The sequence below is a fragment of the Fusarium oxysporum genome, chromosome 6 (genome assembly GCF_000149955.1).
Source record: "Fusarium oxysporum f. sp. lycopersici 4287 chromosome 6, whole genome shotgun sequence".
In the NCBI taxonomy this organism is placed as follows: Eukaryota; Fungi; Ascomycota; class Sordariomycetes; order Hypocreales; family Nectriaceae; genus Fusarium; species Fusarium oxysporum.
Window position 1 is genome coordinate 3,170,419 of NC_030991.1, and position 23,895 is coordinate 3,194,313.

General features: G+C 50.8%; 3 protein-coding genes across 3 annotated transcripts; 2 read left to right on the top strand and 1 right to left on the bottom strand.

Moving 5' to 3' along the window:
* Window positions 1-2,669: 2,669 nt before the first annotated feature.
* FOXG_17085 (uncharacterized protein) lies at window positions 2,670-5,378 on the top strand (the record flags this gene model as incomplete). The annotated part of the gene is made up of 3 exons (XM_018397106.1): window positions 2,670-2,831; window positions 2,883-3,438; window positions 3,493-5,378. The coding sequence occupies 3 exons, from the start codon at window positions 2,670-2,672 to the stop codon at window positions 5,376-5,378; spliced, it is 2,604 nt and encodes an 867-aa protein (XP_018257973.1).
* Window positions 5,379-12,429: 7,051 nt separating this feature from the next.
* On the top strand, window positions 12,430-14,919 carry FOXG_17087 (uncharacterized protein; the record flags this gene model as incomplete). Its single annotated transcript, XM_018397107.1, has 1 exon — window positions 12,430-14,919. One exon carries the CDS (start codon window positions 12,430-12,432, stop codon window positions 14,917-14,919), a length of 2,490 nt encoding a protein of 829 aa, XP_018257974.1.
* A 4,903-nt stretch (window positions 14,920-19,822) lies between these two features.
* Window positions 19,823-21,020, bottom strand: FOXG_17088 (uncharacterized protein; the record flags this gene model as incomplete). Its single annotated transcript, XM_018397108.1, has 2 exons — window positions 19,823-20,695; window positions 20,754-21,020. 2 exons carry the CDS (start codon window positions 21,018-21,020, stop codon window positions 19,823-19,825), a joined length of 1,140 nt encoding a protein of 379 aa, XP_018257975.1.
* Between the last annotated feature and the right edge of the window lie 2,875 nt (window positions 21,021-23,895).

The following is a 23,895-nucleotide window of genomic DNA, read 5'->3' on the forward strand; positions in this document are numbered from 1 at the left end:
AGAGGAGGTATCTCTTCTACTCTACCCGGGTAGAGTGGCTGGGGTGATCCGGTGAGCTTTATGCAGGTCGGTCAGCTGCTGGGTATCATGTGAACAATATTGAACGGGACAAGTGCATGCTTTCGGAGATGATCTGCTGCGGAAGACGTGGCTTGCACCAAGAACTCCGCTGCGCCTTTCATGTCACATCGATTGCAGCACCAGATATGGCCAATCGGTTGATCTTGATAGTTCAGTTCGACAAGGAAGGTCCCGTGCGACCTAATCCAGCTCTTCCTGCCCTTTGCACCTTTTCGAGCCAGCGAATCTTCTTGGACGAAGCGACAGTTCTTCCAGGTGATCTTGGGCAGTTCTTCAATAATCGGGTTAGGAGGTAAAGCTGCAACGACTGCCTTTTCCAACTGCTTGGCAACCGTCTTCGGCTGAGACAATCGTATGTATGTATGTGTATTTTTCGTCCGGGGGGCCGTAGGCCCCGAAAAGTCTCCTACTGGAGCACAGGACGTGCTGGGCTAAACTATCTAAACTCGCTGCCGTGCTGATCCTCGCTCAGGTCATCTGCAAGGCCTTTGCGTCGGAGCCGTTATACATGCTCGAGCTTTTTCTCTACTCATTCCCCCAAAAGGCACCTTTCTACCCGCAGCTAGCCTTACAGTAGTTGTCGGTGAAGCACGTCCCATTGGACATCAATACAGTTGATCTTAGCAGAGCTTCCCTCCAGCAGCGTCTCCCATCTAGTTCATCCAGCATATCATCGGCACAAAGGCGCATTTACTTTCAAGAGGTCATCCCGTCAGCGGGATCTATTCCTCTCCAGCCTAGAATTCTCTTGCACAGATAGATCAAGTGGCTTTCCATACCCTGAGGCAGGAAGTCCATGAACCCCTAAGATCTCCAGTAGCTGCAACCCTAGAACCGTGCATCCTTGGGGAAAACCCTTGCAGGAGAAAACCCCAAGGCGGCTAGAACGCTGCTCTGTGGACGAGGTAGTCGCCTCATTCCACGGTCTCCAGGTAAGCTCTGTACCGTTTCGACCCAGCGGTTTTGTCTAGTGGTCTCAGCCAGTGCGACAGATTGTCGAAGCCAGGTTGTGTTCCAGGCAGCAGCCGAGGCTGCAAAGAGGGCAGCGAGCCATGTAGGGCAGCCGAAGCTGCAGAAGTCGGTCGTACGGGAAGTCGAGGGGCACAGAGGCCGGAATGTCGCAGGCTCGCGAAGCTGAAATGTCGAGGTATGAAGAAGCCAGAAATGCCACATATAAAATAGAGCCCGGAGGCGATGCCAAGAGCTCGCGAAACTCAGTGTCGTTGAGGACACTCATCACGAAGAAAGGTCAACTCTCTGAATCCCTTTCTTCCAGCGACTGTTAGGGTCCCGCTAGTCCCGCAGCTGCTTTTGTTGCCATTTTGGCCTGTAAAAATTTTCTGCCCTAGCAGAACGCTAACAGCGGGTGCCAAGGCAAAATATTTCACAGGAGAGAGTTGTGGGCTTGGTTTTACCATAAAAGATTGGCGAAGTAGGGTGATGGCAGGAAGCCTTTGAGTTGATAGACCTGACAGCTGATGCTGGCATCGCGCGCCTTACCTCGATGGCAGGAAGCCAAAGGAAGCGCTGGAAGCGTTGAGAAGAAGCTGAGATCGGTGTTTGTGTTATTAGGGTCCGACCGGCGGTGTAGGCTGAGGGGGGTTCTTTATATATGGAATGTATGTATGGATGCACATTCGGCCAGGTGGAATCGACATCGATTGCGCGGTGGCGCCAAGTTGGTATCGAAGCACAGCTCAGTTGGTAACCAGGCTGGGGTATCAAATACCGGTATGCTTCTGCACCGAGTAAGCGATCGTACTCTCTGTTAAACTTCACGACTCCATCATCGATGCCCAATGCTCTGTCATTTTGTGGAGGTCCGATAACTTGCGCCCCAGAGAACCGCATTAATATTTTCGTTCGCCTCTAAGATATTGGAGCCCTCCTGCTTCCAAAGAAGTGCCTGTTCCTGTTGGAGGTCTAGAAATGGTGGCAATGGCCCGCATCATGCGCATCGTCCCTTTGGGCTTTGTCAGTTAGGACTCTGAGTTTGTTTTGTTCTTGATGCGAAGCACGCCAGCCCGGAACTGGGCCAACTGTTGACTACTTTTCTCAAAGGCCTGAAGAAGGGCCTACTGACATCAGCCCCGTTGCCTGCGCATCAGGTTAGCCAAGAAGTCATCCTACTCCTAGCATGTACGATGAGCTGCTAGAAATAGCCACCCACCTTTCAAAAACACGCACTCTCGGCGAAACAATATAGGGTCCCATTCGCGATGTGCTTTTGTTGGAAGTACCAAGGTTTCCCCTCACATCATGATCAAAGTTAATTCAGCCGAAGGCTGACTCTACATTAATTCATAAGTTTTCCCGAGTAATGAGGGTTTGGTGCAGACAGGGATAAATAAGTTTCTCGGAATCTGATTGGTCCAGATTTTGTATGGCCAGCCGCGAAAGAACGCGCAACTGGCTGATGGCACCAAAAGAGTGGGGCCAATCGGTGCTGGCCCCTGAAAGGCTCACGCGGAGTGCCGGCAGCTTGCGTCCATTTGGAATTGTTTGTTTACTCAGTACTGTGCCAGTACCACGCGTTCAATTCATCTCCCCAATTCGACAGGTCTCGATATGGCCTCGTTGATTGAGTAATGGATATCGGTCTCAACCCCGAAGAGCTCTCTACTGATTTACTCTTCGTTGTTTGTGCTCGTTGTGGGGAGGAGAGACCGGAGAGTGCCTTCAGAGCAAAGAGGCAGTCTGCTGGGCAAACTAAGCAATGCATAGACTGCCGTAACCAGCGCGTTTCTCATGTAAGTTCTGCCTTCCTCGTCTATAAGTCTCTTAACCCTCATCAAATGAAGCATTCTAGATCCAAAGTCGTGCTCCAGACGCTGCGGAACATTGCACTTCGTCCATCCTCACCTGGCAGACCTGCCACGAAGAGAACCGAAGGAGATGCTGGCCTATCGCCTCCCAACGAGAGATCCGGAACCCAGCCTACATCGCCAGAGAAGCTACGGCAACTTCATACAGCTAGGAGTTTATTCGGAGAGTCAATTAGCCAGCCGCACGTAGTGCTAGGGACGCCAATTCCACCAACCCAACAAAGCTCGCGGCTCTTCCGGGCTCTAGCTCCGTCACCGCCTGTGCAGCCAACGACCCATCCACTCGTCTCACATTCTGATCCATCTACTCTTCGAAGCAGCACACCTGGTGTGGATTACCCTTACTTGGCCACCAGGTTCCACAAGGGGGGGAAGGACTCGCAAGATGATTCCTTGAAGGCTGGGGCGAGGGCCAAGCTGGCTGTTATCCAGCGCGACCATCGTTCACGACGCCGTGCAGGGGAGACTGTGTCACTGACTCCCACAATATCTCAACTTGGCTTCTTGGAAGATTTTGAGGGTCCTGGAGAAGGTATCCTTGTTCTGTGGCCCCAGTAGTTTGTTCAGGCTAAACCACGGAACGTAGATGGGAGTCAAGATCAACTACGACCGAGTGGGTTTCTAGATGGGGATGGGATAATCAAGGAAGGGGATGACAGGGGACAGTTCTCTGAATCTGATATTGACGCCGATGACTATTTCAACTTGCTGCTTTCACCTGATCGACCACGGAGGTACCTCAAACAATTAGGGGTAGAGTCTGATTCCGATCTAGGGGACGAAGACGAGAACGACGATAATGATTGCGTGGATGGAAGCCCTCTTCGCCATCGCTTGCGGCAGCCTTCCGCACAGCTAAGGCGTGGTCGCCGTGGTCCTGCCCCTGGTACAGGAGGGCGGCCAAGAAAATCTCGAAGGCAAACTCGATCGTCGATGCCGCCACGGCGTATTCGGAGTCCAGTGATAATTCCACCTGAAGAATCGGCGGTCTTTCATGCGCAAGATCCGGTGTGGAATGGCGACCTTGAGGCTTGCGCCTTGACTGGTCGCGATAAGGCAATCCTCCGCGAGTTCTGGACAAAGCTGGACAATGACCAAATGCAGTTTTGCGGTCGATGCCGGGAGTGTTGGTTCCAGATGAAGATCGATTGCGATGGCATTTGTGCGCGTTGTTATCGAAAAGATGAGAAACGCCACCCCGACGAGCCGTACTTCTTCTCTGCGGATAATCAGCTCGACTTTGGCCCTGTACCGGCCCGGTTGCCCCAGCTTACGCCTACCGAAGAGTCTTTGATTGCTCGTGTTCACGTCCACGTGAACATTATGCTTGTGCGAGGGCAGCAGTACAAGTATCGGGGGCACGTAGTTCACTTTCTCCGTGAGGTTGGCTTAGTGTACAACCAGCTCCCGCTTCTGCCGCAGGAGTTGAACATTGTATTACTACGTCCTGCCAATACGTCGTCCCACGCAATTCTTAGTCGGCAATTCACCCGCCAGTTCCGTGTCCGCCGCCAGCCGGTTGTCATATGGCTAGACTACCTCCGGCGCCATCATCCTGGGTATCGATGCGTCGTCATCGACGAAGAGAGGCTAAATCAATTGCCCCAAGATGGCAATGTCCTGGATGCCATCCCCCAGAGTCAGGTGGAGGCTGCGGATGTTGGACCCGAGGAAGATCAGGAGGCAGAGCTGGACCTGGAGGACGAGGCTGCAGTGCCAGACATGTTGGCAAAGGACACGGAGCTCGATGCTCTGCGGTCTATTCTCGCCGGAGAGTCGGAAGCTGATTCAGAGCTTTCCACAAGCTTCCAGGCGCAGGCGCAACACGAGCTGCAGCTCCCGAATATACGACACACACCCATTAATGAGTTCAATCGCTCTCATGCCCTACTCTCCTTGGCGTTTCCCTGCCTCTTTCCTGACGGTAGAGCCGACTTTGTTGAACCTCGATTGCGCTCCATTGATTACAAGGATTACGTCGAGCACGCGATGCGCTGGCACGACGGGCGTTTTGCACGCCACCCGACCTTCCGCTTCGTCGCCTTCAACACGCTAATGCGGTCACAAGCACGTTCGCGGTCCAGATTCTTCGTGAAGCAACATGATGGGAGACAGCAGCCGCTGACGCGAGAGCAACTTATTCAGGCGCTGGAACACAGCGAGGACCCCGAGGCGCAGGCGCTGATCAACTCGATCACAAGGCATGCGGTGTCTATTCGCGGTACGCGTCCATTCTGGAACAAAAAGAGGCAGGACCTCGAGGCCTATGCCTATAACCTTGGTTGTCCTGGTGCATTCATCACGTTTAGCCCGGCAGATTTACACTGGCGGAGTCTCTACCAGCACATGCCCCAGTATGACGACTGGCTAGCCGCCAGACCTGCGTATATCGATATCCACCGAAATTCTGGCCCTTATATCGATATCCAGATAAGTGGGAGAAATTATCTGGATATCGATATATCCAGGTAGATATCCATACAGCCACATAGCCGCTTTAGCAAGGTTGATATCCAGATAAACCACATATAATTCTTGTAGGCTAGAAGAAAGAACAAGAAAGTACCCTAATCTAGAAAGTCCTCTGCCTCTGTTTCAACGCTAAATTCAACAGCAACGCTGGAAATAACGCCCCTGCCACCGTGAGACTTGGGTACAATGATACCCTCGCGCATCCAGTTGCCCACACACTCAACCTTCGCCAGGTTCTCGCAGGTCATGCTCTCTCTATCCCATGATAGCGTACGCCGCGCCGATGAGAAGTGAGACTCAACATCAGATGATTCAGGAGGGATTGAGAGGATATCAATTGCCATGCGGGATAACCGCGGATATGCTTTCCTTTGATCTCGATGTAGCCACCACTGGAGAGGAGAGCCAGTTATTCGGGTCGGTGGTGCATCAATAAAGGTTTCGAAGTCATCGGCGTCGTCTAAGATAGGACCAGTAACAGCAATATCGCTCAACAACTCATCCAGCTCGTTGTGCTGCCTCCCAGAGGAAGAGGACACATCTAGAGGCACCCGCAAGGATTCTGGGATTGGCGCGGCATTATATTCATCTAGCCAAATTTGCTGGGCAGCAGCAATAGCAGGCGCGTGCCAGGATTCTTCCCAATTCCGCTCAATGTATTTTTTTCGTTTCGAGGGATCGAGAAGGAGTGCGGCGGCATATACAGGTGTCTGGTCTGATAAGGTGTAGTACTTATTAAGTACAAACCAGCCCATATCGATGCAGTGTACCATGTGGGGATCATGGTTTTCCTTTGAACTATAAAGCTCCTAAATAAGACAATTAGTTAGCCGATCAATTAGATAAAAGAAAAAACATCGCCACCGACCTTATACTTCTCGTACTGTCGCAATAAAACATCCATTATCGAGAGTGATTGGGAGAGTGTAGATCGCGCCCCTTTCGGCCAACAACGTAGCTGAGGCAAACGGCTGTAGGAAACGATGCGTCCGTTCAATAAACTCCCACTCTGAAGCTAGTAGGATATCGTCTTGAAGCTCTCTATCATGGTCAATTAGGAACTGTTTTACACGGGATTGATAACGCAGAAAATTATCCAACAATCGATACCATGAATTCCAGCGTGTGGGATTATCTATACCTAGTCGGAGCTTTATTTCATCGTCCCATATAGCCGTATGAAGCGTAGATTTACGTATCCAGACCGCGATGTTGTGTACTTTCCGTAGGGGCACGATATGCTGCCATTCCAGTGGAGGTCTCCAGTAATGCGATTGCCTCTTCGCGAAGCTCTTCTTCTCTGATGGGCTTCATCTGTTCTTGTTGTCTGTCCGGCGTCGTGCAAGGTGTCGTAGAACTGTGCAAACAACTGATCGTTTGAGGTATCATCGATGGCATCAAGAGCGGCGATTAGTGCCTCTTTCGAAGACGCGAGAAGAAATGCTTGGAGGGATAGGTTAATAATGTGGGCGACGCAGCGGATACGGCGCTTAGAGGGATCAAACGTCAACTAGCAACCGATTAATCCTAATCCAGAGATAAGGGAAGGGCTATCGTACCCCATAGTCGTCTCGTAACCGCCGTGAGAGATAAGACAAGCAGGTATCATTTGAAGTGGCATTATCCCCTACATGGTAGCCCACTTTAGAAGCAATGCCGTACTTTGCCAGTGTATCGATAATTAAAGATGCCTGGGTTTCACCACTATGGCTATAGCGACATTCCGGCATCGCTAGCAGTGCCCTTTGTGGCCGATAATCCTGATCAACCCATCGCGCAGAGATGGCGAGTATCCCATGGCGATGGGGCGATGTCCAGAGATCAGAGAGGATATGGATCTTTGAGATGGAAGCTTCAAGAGTTGCCATGAGCTGAGAAGAATATAACTCATATGTGGCATCAATTAGTCGCATTAGAGCACTTCGGTTGGTCACTAAAAGGTCCTCTATAGCAGGATTAGCTGCTAGCATAATCTCTTGCATCTCATCCCAGTTAATTGCTGAGAAGGCAAGCCGGCGGCGTGTGATTAGGCTGATTATTGCATCTAAATACCGATCGCGGTTGAACATACGGCGGAGAGAGACATCCGAGTAACGAGAGGGAAAGAAAGCATCAATCCGAGGGCGTGTGGCTTCCCTTTCATCATCTAGGACATCAGAACTGCCCCCAATGAGCGTGCGATCGAGGGAAGAGATAATATCGGCATGGCACCGCCGGGCGTGATGCCATGCGTTGTCCCGCTTCCGATTCGCCCAGGGCTTATCGGCAGGGCAATGGAGGCATCGATACATCACCATACCCCTGGATTTGCGCTTACGTGACCCGCCGGTGGTGTTCTGGGTGTCCTCATCAGGATACGTTGCTTTGAAGAAGAGAGAAAAGTCCAGAGACGTCCCAGTAATGGGCTGGTCCGAAATCGAGGGCGTAGAGGCGGCGGTGGTCTGAGATGATGCCATGGTCGATAAATCACCTGGATAAGCTAATTATGCTAGAATACCTAGGGCCGTTTGAACGAGTACTGAGATGGTGGTGCTGATGTTGAAATTGAGAGAAGTTGTCAGACAATTGGCTCCACAGGGATCATTGATGGCACCCGTCAATTGATGAGAGTTATCTAAAGAACAAAAGAAATCGAACAGCCATGTGTTCGGGAACAGCTATTTGAGCCCATGTTAGGATTATGCGACAGGCCAGATGTGAAACCGGATACGCGACCCCAAGGTACGCCCCGTGTTTCATATCCAGTCGCACGAACCTAGTGGTGATATGCGACAGAAGCCTTTTCATCATCTAATCGATTGATAAGATCTTTTCAGCTAATCAGAGAGCGGTATTTAGGTGGATATCAATCTCGATATCAATTTAAGAGGCAGAGAGTTATATCGATATCGATATATATCAATATCGATATATCCAGATAGCACAGTTGATATCGATATATCATATCCAAATACGCAGGTCTGCTAGCCGCCACCGAGCCGGAGAGGATGGCTCTATCGCGCCGCCTATTGCGGCAGAACCCTCACATTGCTGCTTTCCACTTCTACCGCCGATACACCCTCTTTCGGGATATCGTGCTAAGTAAGAAGTTCAGCATCACAGATTACTGGGATCGGTACGAATGGCAAGGCCGTGGTAGCCCACACAACCACGGCCTGTACTGGATGGATAATTGTCCAGGGGCCGACATGGAGGACGAAGCGGCTCGTGATGTATTTGCACGCACATGGGGATTCCACGTCACTGCCATTAACCCTGAGCCGAGTAGGACTATGCCTCAGGGTGAGGGTAATCCCCTGAGCGTGGATCCCCTGAGCATAGAGATGACATTCCTGCGGCTCTCACAAATCGTCAACCGCTGCCAGCGCCACAAGTGCAATACCACGTACTGCTTGCGCGTGAGGAAGAGAACCGGTGATCTGGCGAGGGACATGGAAGGTGCCGCTGCGGATATCGAGGCGGCAAACGTTGCCAATCCAGAGAGGGAGTGTCGTTTTGACTTCCCTCGTGCCTTGCGGGAGCTGGCCGCAGTGATCAGGAAGGAAGGCAGGTCGTACTATGTCTTTGAGGCGGCCCGGAATGACAGCCTCATGAATAACTTCAATCCTGCGATTATCCTAGGGCTGGCTAGCCAATATCGACATATCTCCTTGCACCAGCTTACAGGCGGTTATTACGTACGCTGCGAAGTATTGCAGTAAATCTGAGAAGAAGACCGAGTCTTTCGCCAGGCTTGCAGACCAGGTCTTGCCTCACACATCGCACGTTCAGCCCCTGTTGTCCTTCTCCTCTCGCCTGATGAACAAGCTGATTGCCGAGAGAGATTACTCGGCGCAGGAGATTTCCCATCTGCTGCTTAACATTCCGCTGCAAGAAGGCACCCGTATGGTTGTCACCGTGGACTGCCGTCCGTTGGAGCGACAGGCACGTTCGTATCGTGTGGACGGAGATGTCAACGAGGCCATCGGCAGCTACAGGAAATATCTAGAGAGAAAGGACCAGCATGAGGATATAACCTATCTCGAATACCTGCAATCGTACAATCTCAACACGTGGAGGAGACTCGCTGCTCACGCGAAGAAGAGAGTCCTGTCTTACTTCCCTCGATACAAGTCTATGGAGGCCTCTTCCCAGTTTAACGACTTCTGCCGTGTTAAATTGATGATGGTTCATCCACATCGCTCTCCAGAAGAGTTGCTCGTTGTGGGCGGGCAGCGGTTCGATTCCTTCACGGCTGCGTACATGCACTGCAGACAGCACCATGATACCCATGCGGACGATCATTATGGGGAACCAGATACAGATGAATTGACGGCAGAGGAGGATGAATTTGAGCTTGAGATCCATGAGGAGCCCATCGCGGAGGAGGACTGGCATGAACTCGCCCGCATGCTACCTGACCGCCCACTGGAGGAAGAGGACATCGACATCCTCGGCCGCCGAGACATTGACATCAATTACGATTGGACCCCTCGTGTTGGGCGGTATGCCGATGATGGCATTCTCAACAGCGACTACTGGAAGCAACGCAAAGCGGAAAACACCCTTGACCTTGATGTGGATGATCAGCCCTTGGAGGCTCGCGATTCCCTAAATCCAGAGCAGCGCATAGTATACGATACGGTGATGGGCCACTTCCTGACCCAGGATCCCTCTCAGTTGCTACTCCATGTGGATGGCGGAGGCGGCACTGGCAAGTCATACCTCATTAACCTGCTCTCCGCGCACCTCCAATCCGCGACAGGGGGGGGGGGACACCTGTTTGGCGTGCTGCGCCAACGGGCGTCGCAGGAAACCAGATATCGGGCACTACCTTGCACTCCCTGTTACACCTCCCAATCAATAAGGACTTCAAGCCTCTATCTCCCGTTGATAAGACCCAGCTCCAGAAGAAGCTGAAGGATATCAAGTACCTCATCATCGATGAGAAGAGCATGCTAGGACTGCGTCAGCTATCGTGGATCGATGACCGTCTCCGCGAGGCGTTCCCGAACAGGAATGAGGAGTTCTTTGGCGGCCTGAACATCCTCTTGGTTGGTGACTTCTTCCAGCTTCCCCCTGTGCTACAGAAGCCGCTTTGTTACGACAAAGAGGTGCAGGGAGTAGAGATCAAGGGCAGGAACGCATATAGGCGCTTCGATAAATCAGTATTCTTGAAGGTTGTTCAGAGGCAGCGCGGCGACGACCAGGAGGCGTTTCGCACAGCTCTCGGGGAACTGCGGCTGCTCCAACTATCTATGGAGTCTTGGAAGCTCCTGTCCACCCGCGTGCAGGCAAAACTAGACGATCGAGAGGTCGCGAGGTTTTCCAGCGCCCTGCGAGTATACGCTACCAAAGATAGGGTGAACGAGTATAACCACTATCACCTCGACCGCCTCGGCCGGCCAGTCGTCCAGGTCAAAGCTAAGAACGTCGGCCCTGGTGCGGCTGCTGCCCCTGATGACAAGGCGGGCAACCTTGCGAAGCAGATCCCTATATGCATTGGCGCTCGTCTGATGCTGACGTCTAACCTTTGGCAGCCCGTTGGCCTCTGCAACGGCGCTCGCGGTACGGTTTACGACATCGGCTGGGCACCCGGGGCTGACCCCATCCAAGATCCTCCTTGTGTTATCATGATGGAGTTTGACAAGTACAACGGACCGGTGTTCCTGACCACCCCCGATGGCAAAAAGATTGTCCCAATTCTCCCAGTTGAGAGAGACTTTCTCATCGGAGCCACTCTCTGCGCTCGCACGCAGTTTCCCCTGATCGTATGCTACGCTATTACCGTGCACAAGTCACAAAGCATCACAGAAGATATGATCGTGACGGATCTCTCCTGCCGGGACTTTCAGACCGGTTTAAGCTACGTGGCTGTCTCTCGTGTAAAAACGCTTGAGGGTTTGATGTTAGATGCGCCATTTGATCGTAATCACCTGGTCTACGGGTCTCCCCCGGATGGCATGAAGATGAAGATGAGGGATCAGGAGCTTAGGAAACGACAGGTTCTTACACGGAGTCCTTACATGATATATAATACCAAGAATGGCCATGGCACTGGATCAGTACGTAGTAGTAGTAATAGCTTCCCGGCCCGCGGACACACGGCCTTCGGCTGAGGCTACCCCATGCGCCCCATCGCCGCTCCAATGTGCATGGGGTGGCGTAGTATTTTATTAGTAGTCATTTGTTTTCTCCTTCTCCAACTCCTTCCTGGCTCAATCTTCCTGTCGCCATCGCAAATTTGACTGTCGCTCGCACCGCCTCCAGGTTAGGTCTCCACTTTGCTCCGTCTGACGCCGACTTTCCACCTAGAAAGAAGGAAAGGTTGCCCATCATGTTTTGTCCTACTCAACGCATGGCTTCACGCTCTGCTTCCCATCTTGTGCATCGGAACAGAAAATGCTCCATTGTCTCTGGTCCACATCCACATTCACACATGTCCGACTCTGCGGCCCCGATCTTGTTGAGGTAGCTGTTGATCTTCGCCATTCCCGTGCGGAGCTGCGAGAGCACTCCGGCTTCTCGTCTCTTGCAAATGTCGTATAGTGCTTGCGTATGTTTGCCTGGTAGGGCCCGATCTATCCGTTTGGAGTAGTTGCCTACATTGTTGGGTAGTTTCCGTTGCTGATGCAGCTGCGACACTGCCAGCCTGAGCCGCGTGGAGCGGGGTAGCGATTGCGGCGTGCATCCCGCTCTGGTAGCCTTCTTGGCTTGTCTCTTTGCTTCACGACTCATGCTGAGGTCATCGTCTCTGGATGGTACCCAGATCATCTTGACTCTATTGTTTCCCTTTCTCAGTCGCTCGATGTGCTCGTAGATCTGACGGATGGAGGTCTGGCCTGATTGCTGTTGCGGTCGGGCAAGCTAAAATCTTATCGCAACGTGAGAGCCGTGGGGCCCGCACGCTGACAAAGGCTTTGCCTCAAATGATTTCCAGCCAGGTAACCCCTCGCAACGCGATGGAGCTCCACTTTAATTAGGCCGAGCTTCAAAACACAAAACATACGTTTGCGATGCAAATATCCACCCTTCGAAATTGATCCTCACCACGACACCAATCCCACATATCATGGATGGATCATTGAGTGTAGAAGAGTTGACAAGACTCCTACGAGATGCTGAGCAGCGCGCGAAGGAGGAGCGACAACGCGCCGAGGAAGCGGAGAGAGAACGACAGGAGGAGCGGCAACGCGCCGAAAGAGAACAGCAACGCGCCGAGAAGGAACAGCAACGCGCCGAGAGGGAACAGCAACGCGCCGAGGAAGCGGAGAGAGAACGACAGGAGGAGCGGCAACGCGCCGAGAGAGATCAGCAACGCGCCGAAGCGTCAGAGGAACAAACACGACTCACGACACTTGACGAATACACACTACTGTGGCTCCGATCCGTTTTCTCTCGCTTCGCCATCGAAACAGATCCAAAACTGACTTCGAGGGGCTCCATCACCAACCCGCGTGACAAGTGGTGTCCTAAGAACCTCAGGCCGTGGCCCGACTTCCTCAAAAAACAGAAGCTCACCTTCGGTACACTCTACGATTTATTTCCTACCGAGAGCCGCGTTTTCGAGAACCGAAACTTCCTGGCCGGCTTGGGGAACAGGATCTCTCAACGACCGATAGCAGACGAGAAGACGCTCGAGTATTTCCTACATAATAGCGTGGAGGATCCGGTTAGAGCCATCATACAACAGCTCAAACAGGTGGAAGAGGTCAGCAGGGCTTTTCAGATCGGAGATGGTGTCGTCTTTGAGAACCATCCCCATGCCCTCAGCGATGCGGCCGAAGAAGTCGTTGAGCGGGAGACCCCATCGACACCACCACCACCGCCGCCACCGCCACCGCCACCGCAGACGCCAGACCACCGAAGAGATCTCAAGCAGCTGCGGCCGGATCAAATCTGCGTTTATCGATCCGACAATACCCTGTCCTCCCGGCGCACCATGGTTTACGTTTCCGAGTATAAGCCGCCTCACAAGTTGACCGCCCCGCATCTTCGTCTCGGTCTCCGCGCGATGGACATCCACAAGGAAGTTGTGAACCGAAGGACGATTCCAACGTCTGTAGACCCTGACGCGCGTTTCCAGTACCACGCGGAGAAGCTGACGGCATCTGCCATCACGCAGACATATCATTACATGATCGAAAGTGGCCTTGAATATGGTCTTCTTACCACTGGCGAGGCCATCGTGTTTCTCAAAGTTGACTGGGACGAACCTGAGACTCTGTACTATCACCTAGCAGAGCCTGGTCCGGAGGTGTCGGCACATCCGAACAACGTCCATATATGCACGGCTGTCGGTCAATATCTGGCGTTCACCCTTATGGCTCTCGGTTCGCCTGGAGAACGACGGGGGAATAGGCAGGAGGAACGTCTAAAAGCTATGAAGAACTTGAAGACGTGGGCTGAGGACTTCGAATCGACATTGCGTTCCATCCCGGAAAATGAACGGTCGACGTCTTCAGACTACTCACCTGGCCATGAACCTACCACCTACAAGGATGTCGATCGGTCGCCGGCCTTGCCCCGCAAAAGGACACGTCGAACTGCTGCGTGCCAGACTGGCGAGGGGTCGTCGAGGAAGGGCGACAGGCAGGAACCATCTGATGACGAGTCGGCGCCCAGGCCACCGGACACGCCTACGCCAACCGGACGAAACACAAGACAAGGAACTAGACGGAGCCACCGACTAGCGTTACTGGCGTTACGGCCGCGCGGAGGAGGCGGCGAGCAGGGTCGGCAGTACTGTACGCAGAAATGTCTTCTCGGCATGGTCAAGGGTGGTTTTCTCGACCCAAAGTGCCCGAACGTGGCACTTCACTGCAAGAGCAGTGCTCCTGCCCGCGCACGTCATCCTGTCGACCACAAGGAGTGGCTTCGCCTACTCTGGATCCAGCTGAAACAGTCGCTCGACGACGGGATCAGGCCATTGGGGGAGGGTGGTGCGCGGGGTGTGCTTTTCCAAGTGACCCTACTTGTGCATGGCTACACATTTGTCAGCAAGGGCACGGTGCGGGCTTTCATCAAAGATCTCGAGCACGAGGCTGCTGTCTACGAGCGTCTCAAACCAATCCAGGGCGTCCACGTGCCTGTCTTCCTGGGTGCCATTGACCTTGGATCGATGAACAAGACTTACTACTATGACCACCGGGTCTACGTGGTGCACATGACATTTTTGTCCTGGGGAGGCTGCAGCATCGACAGAGCACAGAACATGGGCGACATGAACAAGTCACTCGAAGACGAGGCCATTCGGTCCTTGAGAGCCATGCATCGGGAGGGCGTGATCCATAAAGATGTGCGACTTGCAAACATGTTATTCAACCCTGAGACCAACGGGGTTATGGTGATCGACTTTGAACGGGCTTTGCTCCTCAAGCCGCCTCGGCGTCCGTTGGCGCAGCTGGTGCCGAACAAGCGAGCGTGGAAGTCGGAGACGATGGATGCCAAGAAGGTGACTGGTGATTCAAGCAAGCGAAGTCGGCCAAGTCAAGGCTTTTCAGAGGATATTTGGTTGGCAAAGACGGCGTTCTTAGAGTGGAATGCTGACCGATGGACATGAGTCGCGAGAGCGCCTTGCTAGCAAATCTACAGTCAATCACCCTACACTTCTATTTATAAATCGTCCTGTACCCTAAAACAACTCTCTCCTGTAAAACTTTTTCCTTGGCACCCGCTGTTAGCGCTCTGCTAGGGTAGAGAATTTTTGCAGGCTAAAATGGCAGCAAAAGCAGCTGTGGGGCTAACGGGACCCTAACAGCTGCCTGAAGAAAGGGATTCAGAGAGTTGACCTTTCTTCGCGACGAGTGTCTGCAACGACATTGAGCTTCGCGAGCTCTTGACATCGCCTTCGGGCGCTACTTCTCACGTGTTATTTGCGGCTTCTTCTTACCCCGACATTCCGGCTTCGCGAGCCTTCGACAATCCGGGCTCTGCGCCCTCGACTTCCCGTACGACCGACTTCTGCAGCCTCCGCTGCCCAGACGACATTCGCAGCATCTTGCTGCTTGACATTGAGGGTCATCGTGCCCTCACCGTCACTCTCACCTTCGCCCGCAGTTTAACGCTGCCTCGACCGACCTCTGCAGCTTTGGCTGCCCGAACAACACAAACAGCCTTCGGCTGCTCGACTTTCTGGGCCCTCTGGTGCCCTCGACCTTGACGCACGGACCTGTTGAATGTTGGAGGGTTCACCCTCAACTTCAGGATTAAGGTTCAGGATTAAAGTTTGACCCCTAAACTTAGATCGTAGGACTTTCATCTAGGACTTTCTAGGACTCAAGTCCTAGAAGGAACCAGTCGAAGATATAAGGTCTCAATAGTCCTTCGATTGCGACAGAATCAAGAAATATACACGATTCACCTTAACATCTGACAGCTTCTTGTTGAATATTGCGAAGCATGCCAGTCAACAAGTCAGATCTGTGGATAGCTACCACAAGATTGTGCAGTTTGCCTGCTGGCCCCTTCTTGCGCCAAATCAAATGTTCTGCTTCGGTAAGAGGCTCTGCCCCTGATATCCGCCGCTCAAAAGCGTCAGCATCGTGCCCAAATAGAATGGCTTTGGCGGAGAGGTTCAAGGTATGCCCAAAACAGCGCCCTCGCCTGCGGGCCCCAACGAAGCCGAGCTCTCCACCAATAATCTCCATGGCGGTATCATTGTTTTTCGCGTTGTCAAGCGTGAAATAGCCAATCTTGTCTTGGATCTGATACGATTCAATTACGTCGAGGATTTCTGCGGCGATGTTAGGCCCAGTGTGCCTGGCGCTAACTTCGGGGAGCCCAAGCGTAATCTTGCAAGGCTTATTGTTTTCGTCCCTAAAGAAGCAACAGATACCATATAGGGCGTATCGGTTTCCAGACCGCCAGCCGTCGAAGGAGATGTGGATAAGTCCAGGCGCCTTGCCCAAGACCTCTATCACCTTCTGCTTGTGTTGTTCGAATGCGGCGACGATCTTTTCTCGAACAGTTGTGTGGGTAATATTGGCTTTACGTGCCGAAACTGACGGGTTCAAGTAATCGAAGATAGCATGGAGTTCTGCCTCCTCGGCAATTGAAAAGGAGTGATTCTTGGCCACGATCCAATCGATCAGAAGCCTCCGGAAGTGTTCCTTGTCGAAGCGTTTAATGAAGTTATTCGCAATCGCTTGTTCTCGGGGGTCGTGTAGATCGAGCTTCATGGATTCAGCGAGAGTCCGCTGCCCCGGAGGCTTTCTGCCCTTAGAATTCGCCTTCTTTTCAGCAGTTCCTTGGGTCATTCCAGGCGGAGCGCGGATCCCGTGGTCGTTGAACAGATGATTGTACGCGTTATGAATACCATCAGCTTCGAAATGTCGTGGATGTGGATTATTCTTGCGAATGCACGCTCGGCATATCCATCTGCGGGCGTCTTCCTTTTGGATGTCATATCCAAATTGCCAGGCCCAGCAACGCGTCTCCCTGGCTCGCTCAGAGAACGCCCAGCCTGGGAAATGCCTCCAGAGCGTACGTTCGTACTGTTCATCGCTTGCGGAAGAGGTCCTCAGAGTCGAGACAGGGGTCGAGGTTGAACGGGTAGGATACGGCGTCGGGCAGGGTGTTAATTCGGTAGCGGACCCGAAGCCGCTGTCGGAAATGTTGATGCAGGAATCAGGCGAGGTCATGGTAAAATAATCTCTTTGTCGTGTCGAAATCGCAAAACATGGTGCAGGTGATGGGTCAACAACAGGTCGTCAGGTTAGCGCGAATGACGAGTCCAACGCGGCTAGTTGGCACAATATGCCCTTATCCTGCAGATGTTTCAGATACTTACCTTTCGAGCTAATTTGGTGTGGACGAGCACGTAGCGAGTGCCATATTGGGGTCGGGTATTAGATAAGTCCCTAACATCCTTCACATCACGAGCTTGACGCGATTAGTATTGCTTGCAATTTTTCGCGCAGTATTGAGATATTGAGGGATCTGGACGCGTTTTCTTAATCAGCTTGCCGGCAGTTATTTAATGGTATAATTGTTGTATTATAAATCCAAAGTATGGACAGTCGAGCTTGATATTTGCTGGATATGTTGTTGAGGAAAATGTACACCAATTGATGGCCCTCATGATGATATGCACTCACGGAGCAAATCTTAAGTATATCCATCAAGACTTACGTCATCCCAATGAGAAAGCATACGACATTCGAATAGTGTTTCCTATATTGTATGTATTCTAAAATTGCGCTGTTCAGAAGTTTCATGGTGTTTTTGACATAGGGTAGCAATATTGCAAAAGTTATGGGGCACATCAGCCTCTGTTAGAGGTATTCTGCCAAAATACATGGGCCCCCTTAACTACCCCCACTTCTAATCCACCCAAATCCACCCAATCCATCCACGACATCGCCGAGTGGATTCGGTGGATTAGCCAATCCACTGGGGTTTTGCTAGTGGAGTGGACAGTGGAATCCACGAGTGGATCCACTACGTGGATTGGGTGGAGTGGCTTTCAACCCTGTCCACTCATCCTGGAATTTCAGTCAGCGGTATTTCTGATCGAGAACAGGTAGATACCTACAGATACATGGCTCCCATGGCCATCTAATATGATGAGCCTTGCATCAGACTCATCTGCTGGCTGGCTTTGGGGCAGATAAACCTCTTTGAGCCACTCGACCGCAATATGGTTGTCTGTCCAGCCGTTATCGGATGTGATATAATACCAGTCGGCGATCTTGTTAAACTCATCAATAAACCACTGCTTCTGAAGTTCTTTGCCCTTGAAGATAATTCCCGGCTTTAGAAGACGGCCATCTGCAGTGACGGCTTCGATAAAACTAGTCCAAGTGCGGGACTGCGAGCCTTTGAGGAAGGCCTTCCTCCTGGGATCGCTACTGCCAATTACCAAGGAATCCAAACCTAGATTTGCAATTTATTGCTAAGTCTTGTATCAGAAGTGGTCAGTACTCACCAAATCCAGCCATGATACCGCCCTCGTCAACATTAACCGTGTTCTCAGGCTTGATCCAGCCATATTCGCTCTCCCGGATACCAAAGTACCAATTGACGGCCATTGGGGTAAAAGAATTGAACCTTGAAGCTTCCTGGCGTTTTCCTACCTTCGTATCGATCTCTGGATGGCGTTTAATAAATCTGGCTAGCCAGTGTACACCGATAGGCGTTTCCCGGCCCTGCTGTCTCAACAGGGCAGCTACCGTGGCGCGAACTTGACTGTGGGAAGGAGCATAGCCCAAGGCCTCTTGTCGAAGTATCCATGTAACTAATCTAGCCTCTTGGGATTTGTATAACAACTGGGCAGGTTGGGTGACCTCGGACTTTGACGGTAGGCCTCTTAATCGGTCAGACAGAGTGGTTTGGGGCATTCCATGCTTCTGGGCGGCCTGGTGCTGCGAGAGGTGGTTATCTGTAACATCCAGTATAGCTTCAATGACATCATTCTCTGTATAAGACTGTTGAGGCATTTTCAAGGCGATTAAAGGAAGCTGCTATAGATAAAAGTTTGATGAAATTTTGGGGAGGCTGGGTGATGAAGGAGACATTTTGAGAAATTTTACATTAGTGCCATGCGACCAAACTGCTTATGTAAAATACAAATGAACATTCCAATATGAAACAGCATGAAACTCTCAGTAAGACACAATCTGTTCCATGTAAATAACTTCAATTTTGGCCAAGCACTGTGCAAGTGAAGTTTAACATTTTGTATGGGGAAATCTTTTTTTCGCTGACCGGTAGGTGGGTATGACCGGCAGGTGGGTACTGCATGGTACAGGCATGTTGTAGGACTCTCTTGCTGCACCTGACTGGACATTGTCAGTCCCCATATTGTCTCCCTGCTTTGTTCCCATTTCCAGCTGCTCCGGCGGGGAGGGGACTGGCGCAGAGGGCCTTGCCGTTTTAAAACCTTGATTCAAATTCGGCGTTAATGCAATAATCGCCCCGGCTATCCGGCATTCGACAGAAAGGTTACTTGCCCAATAGGGAATGCTGCCTTAAGGCTTGTTGGAAAATCCGGGGATCCCCCTTCCCTTCAGGATTCAGAATAACAGTTTGAAAGTCCTAGATTTAAAGTTTAAAGTCCTAGATACAATTATCTAGAGATATAAACCCGAGAATAACTCTCAGCTCAATAAGAAACAACCAAGTTTCATAAATAAAAAAAAAATAAAAAAAAAACATTTTCACCCAGCACTACTGCGCAATATAAACAACACGTGGAGCGGGCCAAAGCCAGGGTGGGCCAAAACTAGTGTGGACGACTTATCAACAAAGTCACGCGGGACATATCGGTCAAGGAGAGCGACTTGGTTTGGATTTTTCAAGACCCTGCTAATTCGAACAACGAGATGTGATAGAGCCGAATAGATAGACAGATACAAGTTTAGCTGCCTAGAAACCGTTGCTAGCAAAAGAGATAAAAATAGAGTAGCCAGCTACATTTATCACATTTGGACAAATGTCTTGCTCAGCCCTCGATTCTACTCGGTTTAGGTGCAGAATGCACCAGCGGGAACGCCCACACACTTCTCCTTACTCTGGCCGCCAGTGATGTTGATGTCTGTAAATGTCCAGTCCTTGCAGTCGGCACAGAGAATGAAGGTGTTCTTACCCGCCGGCTTCACCGTTCCTGTGACGTTCTTTATCCTGATACCTGTCATAGGAATACCCTTGGTAGGCTGCTGAGTCGGGCCGCCGTTGAGGTAGTCCTGTCGGAAAACCATGCCGTATTTGTCGATATCGCGAAGGGTGATGTCCTCATACGTGACATCCGTGACGGAGCCTGTGGCCCCCGCAATGGTCTTGATACGAATAGCGTTTTCGGAACTTTCAATCATGGTCTTGGAGATGAAAACATTCTCGACGATAGATTTATTGCCAACGGATCCAATCGAGGCACCGTGACCACCGCTGCAGTGACCGTTGGTGAAGGTGATGTTTTTACCCGAGTTGATGGCAACGCAATCGTCCTGATTCTCGACGACGGCACCATCGATAACGAGTCCATCGACCTTGCCGATATTGAAGCCGTCAGTGTTGTGTCCGCCCAGTTTGTCGCCGAGGGAGCTGTCGATGTGGACGTCTTTGACAAGCAGGTTCGTGACTGTGTTGATGCTCACGGCCTGGACCGGAGTGTCCTTGATGTTGAGATTCTGGACGATCGAGTCATGAACATCATGAAGTGCCACGAGCTTGGGCTTCTTCTTGCCGCCGTTGCCGCCTTTTCCATCCCAATATCGCCGACCTTGACCATTGATGCAGTGTCCAGCATCTCCCTCAATGGTAAGGCCGTTTCCCGAGATAGTAATTAAAGGACCTAGCCACTCGGCGTAACCAAAGGTCATGACTCCCTTGAAGATGACCTATAACTCTGTCAGATAAATGTCACGTCATGGACGAGAGTAGACCGAGTGGCTTTACCGTGGTGCCATCCTTAAGATTGGTCAGGTCCAGAGTCTTTCCAGCAGGGACTTTGACGTTGTTGAGGACGATAGTCGAGCAGCTGCTCTTGTGCTGCATAGCAGTATCAGCAGTAGTAAAGTTACAGCCTCCAGAGGCTGGATGGGAGTCTGAACTCGATTCAGACTTGGGGAGGGACCTGGGGTGGTGGGACTTTGAGTTGGAATGGGAGTAGCCAGCAAAAGTGGAAGCAATAAAGCCGCCGAAAAGAGGGAGTGAAAAGCGCATCTTGTAACGATATGTCAAAAAAAAAAAAAAAAAAATGAAAAAACCGAAGTACAGTTCAAAGAGGGTTAAGGAAAACAAGGAGGAAGAACATGGAAAGTTGTCTATCAAAGCAAATAAAAAAAGAAGAAGGGACACAATATTGATCGAGACTGTCAAAGTCTTGAATACCTACATGAAAAAAAAAAAAAAAAAAAAAAAAAAGAAAAAGATGAAAAAAATCGGAATGCTCAAAGTATATAAAGATCTTGAAACAGCGAGTCAAACCTACATGCCGTCTAGCCGTCCGTCAAGGTTCGTATTTCGTATTTGGCAACCTTGACACTTGATGGTTTCACCAGGATCCAGTATCTAGTGACGATATGAGATGCCATTTTCTACCGCGTCGAAGTGCCAATCTATGGGCACGATAGATCCACCTCTGTCCTCAACATCCGGGGTTAGATGGGTTGAAACACTAAGCAAGGGCTCGGGTAATATATCTCCGTCTATTGGTGCATGGCAATTATCCAAGCCGCGGTGTTGTTTCAGATTTAGTCTGGAAGCATGTCAATTCCGGATGCCCGGCACGATGACTGCCTACGCCGCCGCACTATATGACTATAGGGTTTTGTTTGAGTTTATAGGTAGCATAGTTTGAACTTTGAACATGAGGAAAGGAAACCTACAGGGAGTTTCAGGTTCAGTTTCTCTTGAAATACAGGAAAGTTTGCCATTTTAGGGGGTAGGTGGAAGAAAGAAAGTTAAAACTGCAGAAACTGAACCTGAAATTCTCTGTATCAAAATATCCAGACACGTCTTTCGGCTGTTGCGGCAGTGTCTCACCATCAAGTCATACCGACTGCTACAGTGGGATGCAATAAGTTTGAATACCCTTAGAAGTACTGATACCCCCTGTCTAGCCTATTTGGAGTTAAGCCTGCTTCTAATCTGAAGAAGAAGCTCGATCTAGCCAATCCCTATATTCTTATTAGCCATGCAAAAGCTGATATGCACGTGGTAGCTGGCTCAAAGAGGCTAGCGGCAAAAGAAGATACACGCCCGGTATTCAAACTTATTGCATCCCACTGTACTTGGAACTCATATCCGCCTAGTTAGCCGAATGTTCATGTTTCAGCTGCAGTTGCATCGGTAGTTCAGACTACCCACACTTGATGGTAAGATTCGCTACTCAATTTGTCATTGAAGAACCGACAGACGGGTTGATTTGCAGCTTCTTGCTTGATTGCGCGTTGGGCAAAGTAATCTTCTGGGCCTGGTGGCCGAGGAGCATCCTGAAAGTTTATCTGCAAATTAGCATAATTATGATGTTAGATACAAAAGTACCGACAAGACCAGAGTGGGGGCCTTAAGCAGTCTAAGGTTTGCTGTTGTTTATATTGCGCAGTAGTACTGGGTGAAGGTACAGTGATTTTCAGGTTCAGTTTCCCATCATATACCAAGGATTGTGTTATTTTGGCGGGTTAAGATAAAATGTAAACACGAAAATGTAGAAACTGAACCTGAAATTCACTGTATATTTCTTATGAAACTTGATTGTTCATTGTTGAGATGAGAGTTCTTCTCCTGTTTAAATCTTTAGTTGATTTCATATAGGACTTTGAACTTTAAATCTAGGACTTTCAGACCAACAGTCAGAATCCTGATGATAGGGGGGATTCCCAGTTTTCCAACAAAAGATCAGACCGCTGGCGAAGGGGCATTCGATGATTGCAGCCGGAGCAGCACTACGGTGGAGCAATCACCATATCTGTCAGATATTAAGGTGAATCGTGTATATTTCTTGATCCTTTCGCAATCGAAGGACCATTGAGACCTTATATCTTCAACTGGTTCCTTCTAGGACTTGAGTCCTAGAAAGTCCTAGATGAAAGTCCTACGATCTAAGTTTAGGGCGTCAAACTTTAATCCTGAACCTTAATCCTGAAGTTGAGGGTGAACCCTCCAACATTCAACACACCCCCTCAGGCTCAATAGGTCCCAGTTGAGCCTGCATTTCCTAGGCAGTCTTCTATCTTCTGGAGCCTTGCTTCTATTCCTTCTTGCTTCCGGCTCTGCTGCTGTCTTTCCTGAATATCTTCCAGGCCAAGTTGATAGAGGAAGCGGTTCCATTTGCCTGCCGGCAGGGCCTTTGTCAATCCGTCTGCGATCATATCCGTTGATTTGGTGTATTTGACTTGAATTCTCCCTTCTTGGACCTCCTGTCTCAGCCAGTGGTTGTGAATATCCACGTGCCGCAACTTAGTCTTCAAAGTAGCGATTTCGGCGGTCACAAGGTTGATAGTTTGAGTATTGTCGCAGTCGATACGGATAGTCGGATCATCCATCTGAACTGTAAGCTCTTTCAACAGCCGACTCACATAGAGGGATTCCTTAGCAGCCTGTGCCAAGGCTAGGAGCTCTGCCTCTGTCGTGGATGTGGTGACTGTATTCTGCTTGCTAGCTCTCCAGCCGATCTAACCGGTCGAATAGTCGGATAGTGTACGCTTGGGAGCTTTTCCGATCAAGGGTGTTATCGGCAAAAGAAGCGTCACTAGCAACTGTAAGACCTCCGGGTCCTCCGAATCGTAGGGCTCGGTGCCTTGTGTGTGAGAGGTAGTGGATAACGCGGTCGGCGGCGTCTTGGTGTTCTTGGCCAGGGTTGACAAGAAATCGGGCCAGCCTGGAGGCGGCGAAAGCTATGTCAGGCCGGGTGTTAACGGCGATATAGAGGATCGAGCCGACTTTACGTTGATATCGTTGAAGTTCTGCCGGGGTTGCTAGTCCTGTTTGAGGTCGTAGCTCTGTTTGAGTCATTGGTACTGTAGATGTTCCCTTGTTAGCTAGATTTGCGATTTTGTCAATGTAGGCTGTTTGAGATAGCCAAATCTTCCTTGCA